This window comes from Mus caroli, unplaced genomic scaffold (genome assembly GCF_978045245.1).
Source record: "Mus caroli unplaced genomic scaffold, Mus_caroli_1 scaffold_17, whole genome shotgun sequence".
NCBI classification, from domain to species: Eukaryota; Metazoa; Chordata; class Mammalia; order Rodentia; family Muridae; genus Mus; species Mus caroli.
The window spans coordinates 1,426,878-1,446,853 of NW_028227272.1; the positions used below are offsets into that span (position 1 = coordinate 1,426,878).

Here is a 19,976-nt window from a genome sequence, read left to right on the forward strand (position 1 = left end):
TACTTTCTGAAGTTAATGAAGCCTAAAACTCCATCCTAAGTCTTTGGAGCCTGAGTCACTGGACTGAAGAAGTTGTGGAAAAAATACAGCAAGGGGCAGTGTGTGCTCAACAAGCAGGATGGTAATAGAGGCTGCTACAGTTTGAAGTGTATGGTCAGAGACGATGCCGGGGGCCTAGCAAACACAGAGGTGGATGCTCACAGTCAGCTAGTGGATGGGTCACACAGCCCCCAATGGAGAAGCTAGAGAAAGTACCCAAGGAGCTAAAGGGAACTGCAACCCTATAGGTGGAACAACATGATGAACTAACCAGTACCCCGGAGCTCTTGTCTCTAGCTGCATATGTATCGAAAGATGGCCTAGTCGGCCATCACTGGAAAGAGAGGCCCATTGGACTTGCAAACTTTATATGCCCCAGTACAGGGGAACGCCAGGGCCAAAAAGGGGGAGTGGGTGGGTAGGGGATTGGGGGGTGGGTATGGGGGACTTTTGGGATAGCATTGGAAATGTAAACTAGGAAAATACCTAACTAAAAAAAAAATTAAAAATAAAAAAATTAAAAAAAAAAAAGAAGTGTATGGTCAAAAGAGACCTTGCCTAGAAGTCACAGGAGGCAGATGAAGGCAGAGCTCATGGGGAGGAGCCCTGTAAGCAATGGGAGCAGCAAGGGCAAAGGTCCTGCATCTGAGCAGGGCTGTGGGTGGGGTGGAGAAGAGGATGGAACTGGGCCTGCTCTGATGGATAAAGAACATTGGAGGTGCCAGGATGTGGGAAAGGCTTGGTAGTGAAGTGTTAGTGTAGACCCTGTGAGGCAGGAAGACACTGGTGGCCTCGATCAGGGTAGTGACCACTTAGGAGTGCCAAGGTTATGTGCAGGAAGAACCTGTCATTCTGACAAGAGTTTAACAGCTGTACTTGAGGGATGACTTACTGGTTAAGAGCATGTACCAGTTCCAGGCAGTGGTAGCACACACCTTTAATCCCAGTTCCCAACACTTGAGAGGCAGGGGCAGGTGGATCTCTGTGAGGCTGAGGCCAGCCTGGTCTACAGAGTGAGCTCCAGGACAGCCAGGGCTATACAAAGAAACCCTGTTTTGAAGAACCTATACCTGGCAATTTCAGGGATTCTTTTTTTTTTTTTTAGATTTATTTATTTATTTTATGTATATGAGTACACCATTCCTCTCTTCAGACACACCAGAAGAGGGCATCAGACCCCTTTGCAGATGGTTGTGAGTACCATGTGGTTGCTGGGAATTAAACTCAGGATCTCTAGAAGAGCAGTCAGTGATCTTAACCACTGAGCCATCTCTCCAGCCCTCAAGGATCTCGCCAGCCCCTTAACAGTCTTAAGAATCCTTGAGGGCTGGAGAGATGGCTCAGTGGTTAAGATCACTGACTGCTCTTCCAGAGGTCCTGAGTTTAATTCCCAGCAACCACATGGTGGCTCACAACCACCCATAATGAGATCTAACGCCCTCTTCTGGTGTGTACTTATGTATAATAATAAATAAATCTTAAAAAAAAAAAAAAAAGACTGTTAAGCACATTTGTTGGAGGCCAGCCTGGTCTACAGAGCAAGTTCTAGGACAGCTGGGGATACATAGAGAAATCCTGTCTTAAAAAGCTTAAAAAAAAAAAAAAAAAAGAGGAATATGTCTTTTCAATTTAGATCCTGATAAAAAGAATTTGACATCATACAAGAATGCTCAGGAGTCGAGGAACCATCTGGAGACCTTGCACCCGAGGGCTGGCTTGCATATGTCCTACAGGTTAATATGGTTTCCCTACTCCTTACCACAGGACCTCTCCATGGGCTGAGTGCTGAAGTGTGCTTAAGTGCATCTGCCTTGCCCAGAGTCTTGGAAATCATACTCTACCATTTCCACAAGAGCTGCTGATATGTGCTCAGCTCTTTCTGTTTCCTCTAGGGTTCTATTAGAAGTGAGAGCCCTTGAGACTATCATGGAGTCTGACTCCTACACAATGTGATTGTGTCTTAAAGGACGTCCAGGTGTCCCCAGCCAGGCCCCTGTGGCTTGCCTGGGGTTTTGAGGCAGCCAGCCTCTATGCTTATTGCATTTCTCTCAAGCCATCCATATAGACCGAGGCTCCTCTGTAGAGGAGTGCCCAGATGGACAGGTACTCTAAGGGAGCTTAGGGTCATGTGTGCTGTCAGGAGCCTTCCTTGTATCCAGTGCCTCTTGCATCTCTTGCTGCCCAGCTAATGCAGTACCAGCCCATCAGAGGAGTCTTAGCACAGGCGAGTGTCCTGCCAGCCATTCATTTGATGTACTGTATGTGCGAGGGCAGACAAAGCTGTTTTTCAGCTGCTAATCGAAGTCCTACTCCACTGCTTCATGGTTCAGACTCACTGTTAGATGGATAGAACATTGAAGCTAAGGCCCAGACATGGTCAGACACCACCCGTGCCTTGGGGTCCTCTCCCTATGAGTGCGAGTATGTACCAGTGCTTTCGTGTGTACCAGCAGGGCTGTGTGTGGCTGCAGGTGATCTGGGAGGATGCTCTTCTGCTTGTCTTTGTGGCAGTCATTCTTGTTATTGACTTAAAACCATGATGTCACATGTTTACTGCAGAACAGAGCCAGGGCTTTGGTCTTTCTCTCGGACTTCATGTGGCTTTCTTCTGTTGCCTTCTCAACGTGTCATTTGAGACATGTTTGTTCCCACAGCTTGTGTTGTGTGTCTATTCAGCATGTTCTTCTGACCTTACTAGCATATATAATTCTACATGTATGTAAGTTCTTCTGCTCCATGCCCCCCGCCGTGTGTGTGTGTGTGTGTGTGTGTGTGTGTGTGTGTGTGTGTGTGTGTGTGTATACAGGTCTTTTATTAAGTACTGTGAAGCAATCTATAAAACTCATGGTTTAACCTAGCTGTCATGTTATTCTTTTTTTTTTTTTTTTTTGGTTTTTCGAGACAGGGTTTCTCTGTATAGCTCTGGCTGTCCTGGAACTCACTTTGTAGACCAGGCTGGCCTCAAACTCAGAAATCCACCTGCCTCTGCCTCCCGAGTGCTGGGATTAAAGGCGTGCGCCACCACGCCCGGCTCTGTCATGTTATTCTTTTTGCTTGGCCACAGTTGATTGTCTGGTGCACATGACAGGTTAGTATTAGAGTTGAAGTTAGGCCCTGCTAGCCGCTCCTATAGTCAGGGACCACTGGGTAACAGCTGTCTGGCATTATCTCCTAGGCCCTGACCTGCCTTACTGGCCTTGTCTGATTCTACCATCCCTGGGGCTGTAATTCTCAGGAAAGAAAGTCACAGGTTCATATTGAGTGTTCCTGGTTGCTTGAGAGGCCCAAATTTCCCAACAGGACTTTAAGAAGAGCTCTCATGGGCTTAGGAACCCAGGAGTTTTGTTTTGTTTTGGTTTTGGTTTTTTGGTTTTTCGAGACAAGGTTTCTCTGTATAGCCCTGACTGTCCTGGAACTCACTTTGTAGACCAGGCTGGCCTCAAACTCAGAAATCCGCCTGCCTCTGCCTCTGCCTCCCGAGTGCTGGGATTAAAGTCGTGTTCATGAAGCAAATGTACACTCTCAACAACCCTGACCTTGATGGGCTCATGGTTACCTGGCTGCTTCTGCTTAGGTCCCCTGTGCTGGAGAGTACTGGGTGTAGTAGTTGGGTGTTTGGGAGAGGTCTTGGCTTCTGGTTGTCTTCAGGGGTGTGTGCTCAATTCTTTCAACATCTGAAACATTTCAGCCTTTTTTCTCAGAGGAGAAATGCAAGTTTAGTATTTTAATTGTTAAAATTTTAATATATACTTATCCTATATTATGGGTATGAGTGTTTTCTCTACATGTATGTATGTACACCACATGCATGCCTGGTGCATACAGAGGCTAAAGAGGTCATTGGACCCCTAGACCTGAAGTTAGGGATGGTTGTGAGCACCCTGTGGATGCTGGGAACCACACCCACTCTTCTGCCAGAGCAGCACATGTTCTTCACCACTGAGCCATGGCTTCTGCCCTGCAAGTTTAGGGTTTTAAGTGCCCTGGGGTTGACGTGGAAAACACAGTTTTAGTGCTTGTGAGAAAGAATCCAGACCAACATCAAATATTAAACTTTGATCATTGTTGATATTAAAACTTTCTGGGGCTCAGATTTGGGAGGCAGGGCACAGACAGTGTGGAGCCAAGAATTGTGTAGGGATGTATGGAGAAGCTATGAAAACTAACCTTCAACCTTCAACTGCTGAGTGTTCCGGATGCCAGGAGTCAAAATCTTGCGGGGCTGTGCTCCCGTGGAAGACTACAAGGAGAATCCTTCCTTCCTCTTTTCTTAGCTCTGGAGGCTCCAGTCCTAGGCACACCTCATTTGGTAGCTGTTTCCTTCCAGTCTGTGCCTGTATCTTCACCCTCTTTCTGTCCTCTGGATGCATCTATTTCCAGACCTTTCTCTCTGATACATGTGTCATCACTGAGTTTGGGGCTTCCTTAGTCCACTTGGAGTTCATTGTGATAGTCACACCAACAGAGACCCTACCTATTTCTGAGCACGGGTACAGGGTAGAACTTGAACACATCTTTGGTGGTTAGGGACATGGCTTACCCAACTCCTGAGGGCAGTGACGTTCAAATCCAGAACTCATCTGTGACTAGGGAGAGGCAGGTTGTACAGGCCCATGGTGTGCAGAAAACTGGCTGAGGACAGAACCAGGACATGAACCACTTAGGATAAAGCCTTTGGAGACTTGTTGGTTGTTCCCACAGAGCTGTGCTAAGCACTATGTTCTACGAGTAAACATTTTTTTTTTTTTTAAGCAGGAAACTACTTTGCTTCGCATTTTTTCATGGGAGGAGAGAAATTTGACACTCCCCATCCTGAAGGTTACCTCTTTGGAGAGAATATGGACCTGAACTTCCTAGGCAGTCGTCCAGTCCAGGTGGGTCTTGGAAGGGCTGGCTTGTGGCTGGGTGAGCAGTGGGAAGACCGTCTCTGTCCAGCTGTGAGGATGAGCAGGCACCAAGGCACCCAAGATGGGGCAGAGCAGGCAGCAGCTGAGCAGAGCTGAACGTGGGCATGTGACTTGGACTGTGCCCTGGCACTGCCTCTGAGGAACCAGAGAGTGAGTGAGCATTGGGTCACTGAGGGACAGAGCAGCCATTACTGAGCTGATGCCACTAGGGTGCACAAGTTAGAGATTTCATTCTAGGCCTTTTGTGTGAGCAGAGAGAGCAGCCAGATTCTGTGGAACGGAGAAAAACCACGATCCCACAGGGAATGTGGTCTTCAGTCTATACTGGAATTCCAAAGAAGTAGGCTGTAATGGCAGAGGGCATGCCTCTGTCTTAGGGTTATTGCGGTGGTGAAGCCCCAGAGTCAAAAGCAGTTTGACGAGGAAAGTATTTATTTGGCTTACATACCCTGAATCATAGTCCATGAAGGAACCTGGAGGCAGCAGCTGATGCAGAGGCCGTGGAGGGTGCTGGTGTAATGGCTTGCTCCTAGTGGCTTGCTCAACCTACTTGCTTGTCTTTTTTTTTTTTTTTTTTAAACTTTAGACTTGTTTTTTGTTTTGTTTTGATTTTTCTATTCTCTCATACATTATTACAACCTGACTACAGTTCTCCCTCCCTCGTTCCTCTCTCCCCCCCCCCCCCCCGTCCCAGTCTATTCCTCACCTCTTTCCCTTCAGAAAAGGTCAGACCTCCCAGGCATATCAATGAAACATGGCATACAAGTTTGCAATAAGTCTAGGTACCTCCCTTCATATCAAGGCTGGAAGATGTAGCTCAGTAGGAGGAAAGGGGTCCCACAAGAACAGTCTGCTTTCTTAGAGAATCCAGCCCACAGTGGGCTAGGCACTCCCATATGATTACTCATTATGAAAATGCTCCACAGGCTTGCCTACAGTCCAAGCTCATGGAGGCATTTTCTCAACTGAAGCTCCCTCCTCTCTGATGACTATAGCTTGTGCTAAATTGACTTAAAACTTGACAACACACATACTGTGAGTTAGAATCCAGATGGTCAAATGGGCTTTTCAGTGAGCCCTCAGGAGATGAGAAAGACACCCTATTGAGATGGGTTGTGTGGACCTCTTAGGATGAACCAAGTCAGGTAAGGCGAGAAGGAGCAGCAGAGGCTCCCTGTGGGAAGTACTGAAGAAAGCACAGTGGCTCCTGGCTGTGCAACAGCAAGGAACACTGTGAGGTAGAGGAGTGCTGATGGGCTGGGTGTGATGCTGAGGAAGTGGACACCTGCTGGGGAGAGAAACAGTAGTCAGGCTTTCAAATGATGGCAAGATGGGGCCTCTTTAAGGAACACTGAGTTTCACTCTTCAACATGAACTTGGCTGCATCCTCAGGCACAGTCAGGCCAGGATCTTTGACATCATGTCAGTCTAGAGCAGGTAGTTAACACATTTTTTTTTTTTTTTTTTTTTTTTTTGGTTTTTCGGGACAGGGTTTCTCTGTGTAGCCCTGGCTGTCTGGAACTCACTCTGTAGACCAGGTTGGCCTCGAACTCAGAAATCTGCCTGCCTCTGCCTCCCGAGTGCTGGGATTAAAGGTGTGTGCCACCACGTCCGGCTAACACAAAATCTTGATCCTGCAGGCCAGGGGCTGGGGTAGGTGGGGTAGGTGGGGTAGGTGTTGTCTTCTCCTACCTGGGAACCAGCATGGTATCTTTCCCTTTTCACATTTGTTGCCTCAGTTTGCAGAGTCTTAACTCCTGTGAGTCTTCTAAAAAAAAAAAAATTAAGTTTTAAAAAGAATTATTTGTGTACATATGAGGCATGTGCATGCAGTACCTTTGGACACCAGAAGATGGCATCACATCCCTGGAGCTGGAGATACATGTGGTTGTGATGTGGGTGCTAAGAATAGAAGGCAGACCTTTTGGAAGAGCAGTCAGTGCTCTTACCTGTTGAGCCATCTCTCCAGCCTCTAGATCTTTTTCATTTTTACTTCATTCTGAGATAGGTGGATCTGCCTGGGTTATGATGGCGAGCACATACAGTCTGTCTGCTTTACAGCTTAATGTCCTCAGAGGGGTCTCCTCTAAAGCTCCAGCACACTGTTGCTCGCAGAAGACGTGAACATGTACAATCACAGTTTCCTGACACCAGTCGTATGTATTTTTATATAGGGGTATAATTACATGCATATACACATGTATGTGTGTTGGCAACAGTGAGTTGTAACCTACTAGAGGAGAATGCCCTAAGGGCCCAACCATGGCCACTTCTGAGCACCCTGAATAATGCTGAGGACTGTGGCTAAGTGACCACGTCACTCTGTGTGGAGCCAGACCCGGCCCACATACTGGCCAAATTTTAGTAAATGAACCCTTAAATCCTGCCTCCTGTTCTCCACTGCATGTAGAGAGTCATCAATCCAAGAGTGTTCACTTGTATTTTCTCTCCTAGTTTCCCTATGTCACTCCTGCCCCCCATGAGCCAGTGAAGACACTGAGGAGCCTGGTAAACATTCGCAAAGACTCTCTCCGGCTTGTGAGGTAACGCCTTTAGTGCCGCTCTCCTGGGGACCCTGTGTGGTGCAAGGCTTTGGCTTGTCCTTTGGAACAGGCCAGAGGTGTTTTGAGGGCCCAGTCTGTTCTCATATGCATTCAGACTCTGTAGCAAGACCCTGAGCCACTAAATGAGGGGTTTTCCCACCGCAGCAGTTGTGTCTCAGAGTTACCAGCCCTGGTCTGGAAGCCATAGAGGCCAGGGATACCTCGGGGTTGCTGCTGTGCATAGGATGGCTCCTGCCTGTTGTTAATGGCATACAAAGCTGCTTGAAACCCAAGACATCCACACCAACAACACTTAGCCCTTGCTTCTGGGGCAGGAAGAAAGGGGAACAGACTGGGTTATAGGCCTTATGCCACAGGGAACAGGCCTCCTTCCTTTGCTAGCGAAGCAGACATGTCTAAGCAGCCAACTCTATGCCCATAGCTGTGTGGGCAGGCCAGTTCCTGCGGCTGTGGCTCCTTACCTGCTGTCTTCTGCTCACTTTTGGTAGGTACAAAGATGACGCAGACAGCCCCACGGAGGACGGTGAAAAGCCCCGGGTGTTCTACAGTCTGGAATTCACCTTTGATGCCGATGCCCGTGTGGCTATCACCATTTATTGTCAGGCAGTAGAGGAGCTGGTGAACGGCATGGCAGTGTGAGTCCCTGGGCAGCACTTTGGGCTCTGCAGGCTTTGCAGCATCCTCACTGTCAGTTCACTCTGCAGCCTCCATTGGGAGCTCTATGCCAGGAGCTTGGGGCAAAGACCAAATACTATGTATTATGTTATATCACAATTATGATTTTAAACTTTAGGAGATTTTCTTTAAAATATGACTATTAACACTTTAGGGGTTTGCACCCTGCAACCACAGTATGATCTCAGCAGGGTTGCCTCAGCAAGAAAGCCAACCCTGCCCTGAGTGGCTGCACAGATGGGTAGGAGCATGTCTGGGCCCTTCCGACATCGGAGAAGGCCTTAGAGAAGCTCAGATGTGAAATTGGGAGTGAGGAGGACTGTGAGTGCTGTTCAGCTCTGTGCCTGCTTATGTGGTCAGAGTATGTAAAGTCTTATACCAGAGTCTCCTCAGCCAGCAATGAGATTTGGGGAGTTTAGCTCCTTTGGGTACTTTCTGTGAATAACTGTTCACAGCTAGCCGCTGGTTCAGAAAACTTTCCTGTAAGACTCAGGACGGGGCACTGGGTCATCAGCTGACTCCCTGAGTGGTGCTGCACAAGTAGGAAGATGATGACTTCTCACACGTGGTTCTTTGAGGTTCCACTGTGGCCTGAGTTAATGTAACAGTACTCCAGTGTGTGATGACTGTCAGTAGGGAGGAGCCAGGTGGCCAGCACAAGCCCTGGGGTGAACTACCAACCTGCTACAGGCTGTATGACCCGTGTGGTGTGCTAGCCTCTCTGGGCTTCCAGTATGATGACAGTTGGGAAGAGCTCCTGTTTCTGAGTTGTTCTGGAGGAGCCCTGGATTCTGGGCAGGTGCTTTGGAGCTGCTCCAGAGGAGGTGAGGACCACAGTGCAGTGGGCGCCCACCCCAGCCCATCCAGATCAACAGTTCTGTTGTGTCCTATGAGATATGTAAGAACAGGGTCCTGCTGCCACCAGATGGGCTAGATAGATGGCCAGCTAACATGGCTGCTCAGAGTTCCTGTCCTGGTAGACGTTTTTCTGAAACCTGCGTGAGGCCTGTTTGCCTCCCAGTTAGCTGGCTTGCCTGACACCATCACCAGATCACCAAGTCAGAGAAAGAGGAGGCTCCAGACATGAGGGACTGTGCTTGGGACTCAACATAGCCAGCAGGAATTTTGTGTCCTGAGCTGCAGGACAGGAAGCCCTCCTGTTCCTTTCCTGCCCCCTTAACTTTCTGTGGTTCTGGGGTCCCACAGCATATAATTAAAGGCTAGAGTACTGAGATTCCTGTCTTGGGCTGGCCTTTTCACCACATCCAGGCTGGACCTCCCTGTGGGGCTCCCTTCCACACTGGCACTGACAGTCAGGACAGCAGGGACGTCACCCAGTTTCCCTGGCTCTGAGTGTGGCCTTTGTCCTAGAGACCCAGAGAAGTCCTGGGGCAGTAAGCATGGGTCAGGGTGGGAACAGCGAGGGCCATGGCTTGTATTCATGAATGGGGATACTAGCTCAGCTCTCCATTTCCTAGTGGTCAGCCTGGGGTATGAGATGTGCTTTTGCATAAGGAGAAGGCTGGTCTTTGAAGCATTGCGGGGAACTAGCAAGACAGGAAGCTAGTCTCTGAGTCACTAGAGCAAAGCTTCAGTGGCCCAGCATGGTGGTTCAGGAAACATTATACTCAGGAGGAGGGCAGGACATTTCATAACGTGACTGACATTGAAGCGAAGGCCTCACACTCTGTGGAAATGCCTGAGAAGCAAGCAGCTATGAAGAAGGGTTGATACAGGGAGTACTGCACTGTGATCATTCAGAAAAAGCGAATGCATCAAACACCTAGTGGGCATGTTCTTCCCATCTAGAAGGCAGCAGAGATATCAGGCTGGCGTGGGCCCTGGAAGAAATAGCCACTTGGTATGGCTGGACAGCCTCGGGGTGAGCCGAGCTGGCAGTGGGAGGGAGGCTCTTGTAAATGCAAGGGTCACTTGGCTGCTTCCTGTTTCTATCTGGGATGGTTGAAGCTTTCAATCCTTATAGAACAAATGGCTGCCAGTTCAGAGGAGTAACAGAGGAGGTGGGAGGCTGGGTGGGGGGCCCATGGCTCCACAGGAGTCAGGTGGCTGCCTTGCTGCTCTCAGGTACAGCTGTAAGAACCCTTCTCTGCAATCTGAGACCGTCCACTACAAGAGAGGCGTTAGCCAGCAGTTCTCCCTGCCTTCTTTCAAGATTGACTTCTCCGAGTGGAAGGATGATGAGGTAACCTTGGGGAACTCGAGTGGTGCACAGACGTACCTGCAGGTCAGACACCCACGCACATATAATGTGAAAATAACACAAGGCTCCCTCTGCTGGTGGGAATGTTTCCCCTTCCACTGTCACTTTCCTGGGCTACTCAGAGGAGCTCTGTAAGAATGGGGATACCATGGAGCGAGGGGAGGACAGGACCACAGCCACTGGTTCTGTCTGGTTCTGTGCAGAGTTCACCCAGCCCAGCTGGATGCGGAGTGTAGCTGAGAAGAGCATGAATGCTTGGAGACCACTCGGAGCACAGGAGAGCCCAGTGCACCCAGGCTTGCTGCTGGTCTGCTTCCAGCCTTGCATGGGGGCGGGTGGAGCTCTGCTCTTGTAGCTAGCTTACCTGACTAACACCTAAACAAGCAGTTCCTGTATGCGAGGCTCTCCTTGGTCTTAGTTTATGACCTTCAGCAAGCATCAGCAGGAGCCTTCTGGAGTGGCTTCTCTGAGTGGTGCAGGCTTACACAAGACCGCATTTCAGAGCTAGGCAGTAACCCAGGAAGGTCATTTGCTTTCTTATGTCCCAATTGTGGGAAATGCTGTCCTCGGTGATGTACCTATCCTGTGGTTCCAGTGTCCCTGCCCAACCTGATGCTGTGACTGCCCACATGGCCATCTGCTGCTACCCCCTCTATTGCCTGTATCCTGCTTCCAAACACAAAAGGAATTGTGTAACTCCTTAGTGAGAATACATGGAAATGTGTGTGCTCCCCTGAGATACCAAGAGGGTTCTGGAGACTGGGTAGGCTGTAAAGCTTTGTGACAGGAACAAACAGGAACTGAGTGTTTCCTGGGAATGGCCCACAGGTATGGATCAGGTGAATCCCTGAGTACTGCTCTGCTCTCCGGGGCAGGGTGGGGGCCAGGGGTTCCAGGACAGTAGGCTTTTGTGGAGAAATTGGGACCTGTTCCATCCCAGGCTGCTGTCTTGGGGTGGGTGAGGATGGAACCATATCTGGGAGAAGGCAGCTGCCGGCCTAGAAAGGGAAGCATGGACCAAGTGGTCTCTCTAGCTCATTTGTTGCTCTCATTCCATCTCTGGTGGGGCTTGAGCTGGATGCTTTTCTTCTTCTTCTTCTTCTTCTTCTTCTTCTTCTTCTTCTTCTTCTTCTTCTTCTTCTTCTTCTTCTTCTCCTCCTCCTCCTCCTCCTCCTCTTCCTCCTCCTCCTCCTCCTCCTCCTCCTCCTTCTCCTCCTTCTCCTCCTCCTTCTCCTCCTTCTCCTCCTTCTCCTCCTTCTCCTCCTTCTCCTCCTCCTTCTTCTCCTTCTCTTCCTCCTCCTCCTCCTCCTTCTCCTCCTCCTCCTCCTCCTCCTTCTTTTTGTTTTTTTGAGACAAGGTTTCTCTGTATAGCCCTGGCTGTCCTGGAAATCACTTTGTAGACCAGGCTGGCCTCGAACTCAGAAATCCAACTGCCTCTGCCTCCCGAGTGCTGGGCCCGGCTAAGCTGGTTGCTTTTCATCAAGCAATTACATAATAAAATTTCACCCAAAACAGGAGACTGGATGATAGCACTGTTCACAGTGTTCATGTTAAAACTGTCCATTGATCAACAACTTAGACACAGGCAAATACAATGTGGCTTACCCACCGCCTAGAATAACTCTGCAGCATAAAAAAGGAATGGAATTGTGGCTGAACTTGGAAAGCATGCTCAATGAAAAAGGTAGGCATAAAGAGATAGACACTAAACAGTCCATTGTAGGAACTGTGCAGATCAGGTACACCCTCAGCTATGGAAAAGCACATGAGAGGTCGTCAGGGACTGAAGAGGTGGATCCCAGTTTAGAGAGCCATTCAGGAGCTATAAGGTCTATGTTGTTCAGTGGCACTGAATGTCCTTGGTCCCATCTGTCTGCTCCAGCTCAGGCTGACCAACTCACTACCTGATGTCTGTGGACCTGACCATATTTGCTTCCTTTCCTTAGCTGAACTTTGACCTGGACCGGGGTGTGTTTCCAGTAGTCATCCAGGCTGTGGTGGACGAAGGGGATGGTGAGCATCCTTGGTCTTTCCTCATCTTCATTTTCAAGTATGTAGCACCCATGGGGAGGAAGTGGCTTCCTTCTCCCTGAGTCATCAAAGGACCTCCTCTTCTGGGAACAGGGTGTCTGCCATAATACACATACAGCTCTTAGTCGTGCAACAACGTGGGAAGTGGAGTCTGAGATGAGGGCAAAGACTGGAGTGGACTCAGGGCTGTGCCAATGCTGTAGGGAAGGAAAGGGAGAAAGTCCCAGCCATGACCTCTCATTGGCCTCCCTCTCTTATCTCACTGCTTTAGTTGTGGAAGTGACTGGCCATGCTCATGTGCTCCTCGCTGCCTTTGAGAAGGTAAGTGCCATCCTGGCCACCACCCAGTAGCCTGGGAACTGGGGTAGGCAGTGGTGAGGCAGAATGTTCTAGAAAAAGACCAGCCCATTAGGACCCTCAAGAACCTGCCAGCACAGGCTAGGGTGCCTGCATGGAGACCCTTGCCACAGACTAACTTTCCCTCTTCCAGCCACCATCCTTTTCCACCAGCTTCAGTATCCACCAGGCACTGATCGCAGTCTTGCCTGGAGTATGTGTGTTCTTTTCTCCCTTCCTGCTGGCTGCAGCTTGTAGTCCAGATAGGGATAGGCAGCTTTCCATTCCCACCGGAGGCCTTTCCTGATCCCTCTGAGCAGTTGTTTAATGGTATTACTTGTGTCTGGGTAAAAGTAGCCTTTAGCTTGTCATCTCAGAGCTGGCATGACACTGAGTTTGCAGTGTAGATGCTCAGTGAACAATGGAGGGGTAGATGAGGATCTGCCACCTGCTAGAGCTTGGGTGTTTGTTACATGGCTGCTTGATGTAGTCCCAAAGACTCCATCCTCCCTCAGGCCCTTTGCCAATCCTTAGCACTACAGCTAAAACAGCACCAGGCTAGAGCCCAGGTTACAAGGACACCCCCCCCCCAAACTCATTTTCTGCTGACTCATCTTGAGACCTGCTGACTTGGGGTTTTTCACCAAGAAATGCTTTCAGTGCAGAGCCCATTCCTACTGTGTCTCAGGTCTCTAGACCACTCTGGGATCTGCACAGCTTTGCCAGCCTGCTCTGTAGTAAGCCTTGGAATGTTCTTTTGGACCAGAAGTGCAGTTGACATGAGTCTTGAGCCTTGTTGGGAGAAGTGCTCATAACAAGTTCTGGTGAGATGAATGGGGCCCCTCATGGGTATTCCAGTCAGTGCTTGCAATTTAGAGCTAAGTAAAAGCCTTTGTTTTGTAGTAAGACGTTCTAGAGATTTCCATAAGTATCCTCTAACTTTACTAGACAACCCTGAGTACTGGTCTTGGTTGACTCAGAGTGTAATTAGTGTCATTACAAAGCCTCAGCTCTAAACCCTGGATGAATCTTCCCAACGCTGAGAGTCTGTTTCCCTAGATATCACTAAACACATTTGTTGTAGTGTGAAGTTATTAAAAAACAATCCAAGCCGGGCGTGGTGGCGCACGCCTTTAATCCCAGTACTCGGGAGGCAGAGGCAGGCGGATTTCTGAGTTCGAGGCCAGCCTGGTCTACAGAGTGAGCTCCAGGACAGCCAGAGCTATAAAGAGAAACCCTGTCTCGAAAAAACAAAAAAAAAAAAAAAAAAACCAATCCAGCCAGGCAGTGGTGGTGTACACCTTTAACCCCAGCATTTGGGAGGCAGAGGCAGGCAGATTTTTGAGTTCAAGGCCAGCCTGGTCTACAGAGTGAGTTCTAGGACAGCCAGAGCTACACAGAGAAACCCTGTCTCGAAAAACAAAACAAACAAACAAAAACAATCCAGCAGTTAAGAACACTGACTGCTGTTCTCCTGAGTTCAAATCCCAGCAACCACATGGTGGCTCACAACCATTCGTAATGAGATCTGATGCCCTCTCCTGGGCTATCTGAAGACAGCTAGAGTGTACTTACATAAAACAAATAAATAGATAGATAGATAGATAGATAGATAGGCTGGAGAGATGGCTCAGCAGTTAAGAGCACTGATTGCTCTTCCAGAGGTCCTGAGTTCAAATCCCAGCAACCACATGGTGGCTCAGCCATCTGTAATGGGATCTGATGCCCTCTTCTGGTGTGTCTGAAGACAGCTACGGTGTACTTATATATAATAAATAAATCTTTTAAAAAAGTTGGATATAGTAAATAAATAAATAAGTAAGTAATATTTATGGTACTGGCTGGTAGTCTCGGTCTGTTCCCAGGCTAGGACATAGCCTGATATGGAGAGTGCTTGTTTCCCCTTGCCAACGCCTCTCCCACCAACTCTGGCTCTGCCTCTTCAGAGCTCTGAAATCGCTCTCTCGGTCCCCATGGATAGCTGCTGCCAAATTGCTCCGCACTCCCAAGTTTCCATAGCTAGCTGGGGTTATACTCTCACCAACCCACGCTCCACTGCGTTTACCTTTCCCTTGAAGCTCACCTGAGTTACCTTGAAATGGAAAACACCAGACAGTCTTAGTTTAGAATCAACAGATAACACAGCCGCTGGGCGCGGAATCTATCACCCTAAACTCATCAACTATTCTATGTTAAAAATCTTCCAGTGGCGGATTCTGGTGGATTCTGCCACCTGATCTAAGAGTCCCAGACCTACATTTTGCCTGCTTTGCTGTCCAAAAGGAAGTACCCTCTTCCTACATTCCCTCTTTCTCTCTCGGACAGAGAAGGCCTGTCTCCTCCTCACCCAGAGATTGTTTTTTTTTTTTTTTTTTTTTTTGGTGGTGTTTGTTTGTTTGTTTGTTTTGTCATCTTTATTATCCAATCAATCAATTAGGGGGAAATTCCGCTACAATTTGTTTTATTCCATTTTGTTCTTATATTCTTAGCTCTCTGAGTGTGTTTTTTGTCATCTTCCTCACTAAGCCATGACCAAGAACTTTTGTGTATTGACTCTTGCTTCTGGGTGCCAGGAAGTAGCTTGCCAAGATCAGAATGTGGCCGAGTGGCTTCAGCTTGTACATGCTCAGGAGAGTTGGGGTCTATAGGGATGTTGGAAGGTGCTCCGGGTACTGTAGAAGGCAGGTATGAGGTTGCAGATTCAGACACTGTGGCCTGGCTCCTGTCTTCAGCCTTTTTTATTTTCAGCCATGAATGTAGGTTGACCTTCACCTGGCAGGGCGAGAGTGCAGGGAGGGGCCAGTTTGAGATTAACTGTGTCTCTCTCTTGCAGCATGTGGATGGCAGCTTCTCCGTGAAGCCATTAAAGCAGAAGCAAATTGTAAGTGCCAGACATCATGGGCCTTTGGGTTGCAAAACACATACAATGTAGCTTTGAACACATGCCTGGATTCCATGGGCTGTTCTTTCTAGACATGAAGGAGCTGCTTGCCTGAGTCTGCCCTGTTGTGCTCTGGGATATTGGGGGGTCTATGTTTTGTGTGTGGCAGTTGCATAGCTACTTGGTATTACAGCACCTTGTGTAGGCCCTGAGCCCTGCCCAGTTTGAGCCGTGGTGCACAGATTGTAGTTAGTTCTTGGTGAGAGTTTGCTAAATGAGTGTAAGGTGGAGGAACTGCCTCTTGCTTACAAATTACTGCAATAGAGCAGCACCAGGCAAAGACTTGAATAGAGCATGTCAGCATCTGACAGGGGAGGAGTCCCAGGGTACAGGGGAGATTTGGGATAGCTTTTCTTGGGAATCACATTTTGTGATCCTACATAGGGCAGTTACTCAATTTGAGACTTTCATTATGAGATTGATTGACAGGTAGAGTCTGTGTTTCAAGGCGTGATGAGCAGTTGTCCTGTGTGTAGCTACCCAGATACCAGAGACCTGTAAAGTTACAGGGTGGGATAGAGTTTAGCCTTTAAAGGAGAGGCAGAGTGAGTCCTGCCTGGTAGGTTCAGATCCTAATGATACTAGGTAGGCAGAAGACCCTGCTTGTGGTTGGGGCACTTGCCTTCTGAAAGCCAGCTAGTAGATTCTGGCTTTCTGGAGGGCTGCTATGGTCCATGGAACTTGGGAACCAGTAACTGTGGGACAGGTCAGCATGAGGCCTTAAAGTAAAAAAATGACTGGTTTTGTATCTAAGACTACTAGACGTGACTTCTATGTCTTGTGGAAACAACAGTTATATGGCTTGTTTTCTGCTGCCTACAGACAGGGCCTATAGCCCTCTTGTGAATGACAGAATGGGTCCAAAGTATTTGCTCTCTGGTAATGGAGATGATTGTGGGCAGTTTGGAGCTGGGCCTTCTGGAATGGATGGATGCCTGCATGGATGGATGCATGGATGGATGGATGCATGGATACATGGATGGATGGATGGATGCACGGATACATGGATGGATGGATGAATGGATGGATGGATAGATGCGTGCAGGGATGGATGGTTGAATGCATGGATGGATAGATGCATGGATAGATGGATGGATGGTTGGATGCATGAATGGATCGATGCATGCATGCATTGGACCACTGGCCCCATTTTCTACTCCTTGAGTTGCTAGCTGAGCTCAGGACAGGGCAGGGTTTCCTGCCTCTTGTTCGAATTCAACTGGTCTCACAGACTTTCTAGTCACAGTTTCCCTGGGACCCGTGGCTCTGAAGGTGATCTAGGTACAGAGAAACCCACTAGTGCAGACTGACAAAACCCCAGCACATCTTTCTGCTCTTTAGGTGGACCGGGTCAGCTACCTGCTGCAGGAGATCTACGGCATCGAGAACAAGAACAACCAGGAGACTAAGGTGCGTTCTTGTGGGCAACTTCCTGGGCTCCAGGCTGGCCACATGCCCAGGTTTCCATCTTCTTTCAGAAGCCTACTCCCTGGCTAACTTGCTAAGGTTTCCGAGGCCCAGAACCCACAAGGTTTGATGGGAAAGAGGCTTTCCCTAGAGGTTTAGGACTTGGGCTCCTCATTTTTCCTTAATTCCTATTTAGCAGTTAAGCCAAGGAGAGTTTTGTGTCTGTGACTGACTACTTGAAAACAGCAGCTGAAGCAAGGACAGTTCATTCACAGATTTCCAAGTGCCCGCCTACCAGGCTGGGGCAATGAGATGGAGGAAAGGAGCGCATGTCATGGCAGCCAGGAAAGAGAGACAGGACGGGCCGGCCAGGCACAAGCTTCCTGGCTCCCCAAGCACTTGCCTTTAGTGACCTAGTTCCCCCAAGGAAGACCTACTTCCTAGAGTTCCCAGAACTTCCCCTAAGACCTGGGTGTCAAAGCCTCCACCACAGAAGCCTTTTAGAGAGACACTTCATTCCCCCCAACAACAGCAGAAGACAGCAGTTTGTTTGCTTGTTTTTAATGTTTTGTCCTTTTTCCCAGCATGTTTAAATCACTAAACTGTCCTGGCAGCCTGGGTCCAGGAACCTTCTGTCTCTTCTTCCCATCTAGACAGGACGCATTTTGGCTTTTTCCTCGTTGGCTGAACCTTCCCTGTCTCCTGGTTCCCACCTTCTCACAGAGAGTGAGCTCTCTAGACTAGTAGACAGACAGACAGACAGACATTCCAGACAGTTTTAGAGGCTGTGGGCCTGGGAAATGCAGCAGAATAAAATGGGAACCTGGCTGCTTCTTACATTATTATTTTAAAGATATAATGATGTAAATCAATTTGTGTGAGGGCTAGAACAATTTTTCGTGTGTGTGTGTGTGTGAGGTCAGTCTGTGGGGGACAGTTCTTTCTTCTGCAGTGTGAGTCCTGGTGTGTGTGTGTGTGTGTGTGTGTGTGTGTGTGTGTACAGTTCTTTCTTCTGCAGTGTGAGTCCTGGTGTGTGTGTGTGTGGGGGGGGGGGACAGTTCTTTCTTCTGCAGTGTGAGTCCTGGTGTGTGTGTGTGTGTGTGTGTGTGAGTTCTTTCCTCTGCAGTGTGAGTCCTGGTGGATTGAGCTCAGGTTGTCAGGCTTAGTAGCAAGCATCTTTACTTACTAAGCTGTCTTGGTCGTCCAGCCAGCCTCCTGGTTTTAAAGCCTTTGAAAGTCAGCCTGGTGTGGTCGTGTATACCTGTAATCTCAGCAGGCAGAAGGCAGAGGCAGGAGGAAAGAAAGCTGCATGTTTGAGACTAATCCGCAATACATAGTGAATCCCAGATCAGCCAGAGCTGATAAACAAGCAAGGCTAGAAGTGAGCACCAACCTTGATGTAACATCAGGAGAGCAGGAAATGGCCAGAGCTGGGAAGGCAGGGCAGTTTGGCCAGGGTGAGCCCATTTACACCAGGGTCACATAGGAGCCATCTGTGCTTTGTTTGTTTGTTTGTTTTTAAAGATTTATTTATTTTATGTATGTGAGTACACTGTTGTTCTCTTCAGACATACCAGAAGAGGGCATCAAATCCCATTACAGATGGTTGTGAGCCACCATGTCTTAGCTGGGAAATGAACTCAGGACCTCTGAAAGAGCAGTCAGTGCTCTTAACCGCTGAGCCATCTCTCCAGCCCCTATTTGTTTTTAAGATAGAATCTCCCTATGGAGCTCTTACTGTCACAGAACTCACTATGTAAACCATGCTGGCCACAAGTTTAAACAGCTCTACCTGCCTCTGCTTCCTGAGTACTGGAACTAAAGGTGTGTGCCAGTACAGCAGGTTAGCAATTTGGTTTCTATGGCAGCTACTTGGTACTGCAGCTGTAGCTCAGATAGCCCTGGGTAGTGCAAAGATGATTGCATGTGACAGTGCTCCAGTAACTAAGCAGGTTCAGTTACGCAGTTCATGTTTAAGATAGTTCCTTACTCTCCTTCCAGGTCCTGGAGTGGTTTCTGGAAGCTGATATAAATGAGAGTATTTCCAAGTTAGAGCTGCTTAATGATTTGGCTGAACAGACAGTTCCAGCTGTTGTAAAGACACATGGCAGTGCAGTCCTTCCTTTCCCTGCCTGACTGGAGTTGAGGGAGGCCAGGGTTCTCCCCTGCATGTGAGCCTGGTACTCCCCACATGGTGCTCCCCCATGGTGCTCGAGGGGCTCCATGTGATCCTGATGTCTCCTATACTCCCTTTGCCACAGCTTCTAGGGGTGATGGCACACTTAGACACAGGAGGACTTGCTCTAGGCAGCATCAGGCCCACCTCAGGCTCTTACAAAGCCACTGACACCCATACATTTGTCTCCACAGCCTTCTGATGATGAGAACAGTGACAACAGCAGTGAGTGTGTGGTGTGCCTGTCAGACCTGCGGGACACACTGATCCTACCCTGCCGCCACCTGTGCCTCTGCACTTCCTGTGCTGACACACTGCGGTACCAGGCCAACAACTGCCCCATCTGCCGGCTGCGTGAGCATACCCAGGGTTCTGATTGTGGAAGATGCAGATTTGGAGACTGCTATTCCTTACTGCATGAAACATGGAAACACCATGAGTTTTCATGCAAGGCATGGTTGATCCTTCGGGGAAAGATTAGAAGGAAGATAGAGAAGTGTTCCAAGGCAGAAGTGTGGTGACACTTGAACCAAGCAGGTTAAGCTTTGAACAGAATCTGTTGTCAAGGTTACATAGGAACTATTCTTAAAAACCTTAAAGTGAGGTAAAAGCAGAACACTGTGGTGGGTAGGAAGTTGGCAAGTGATGCTGGGTTGTGGCCCACATTGTAGGCTCTAAG

General features: G+C 48.7%; 1 protein-coding gene across 8 annotated transcripts in view; it reads left to right on the top strand.

Annotated features, from left to right (window-relative positions):
* The window catches only part of Mgrn1 (mahogunin ring finger 1), a 52,618-nt gene that overhangs the window by 17,754 nt on the left and 14,888 nt on the right, over window positions 1–19,976 (top strand). For 4 of the 8 annotated variants that reach the window (XM_021184399.2, XM_021184395.2, XM_021184401.2 and 1 more), the window contains exons 2-10: window positions 4,792–4,913; window positions 7,401–7,489; window positions 7,999–8,145; window positions 10,271–10,388; window positions 12,353–12,419; window positions 12,709–12,758; window positions 15,607–15,654; window positions 17,056–17,124; window positions 19,492–19,651. In XM_021184399.2, the coding sequence (XP_021040058.1) occupies window positions 4,792–4,913; window positions 7,401–7,489; window positions 7,999–8,145; window positions 10,271–10,388; window positions 12,353–12,419; window positions 12,709–12,758; window positions 15,607–15,654; window positions 17,056–17,124; window positions 19,492–19,651 (870 nt within the window). The remainder of the gene's footprint in view (window positions 1–4,791; window positions 4,914–7,400; window positions 7,490–7,998; window positions 8,146–10,270; window positions 10,389–12,352; window positions 12,420–12,708; window positions 12,759–15,606; window positions 15,655–17,055; window positions 17,125–19,491; window positions 19,652–19,976) is intronic. The other 4 variants (XM_021184400.3, XM_021184396.2, XM_021184402.2 and 1 more) reach the window with 1 other exon arrangement.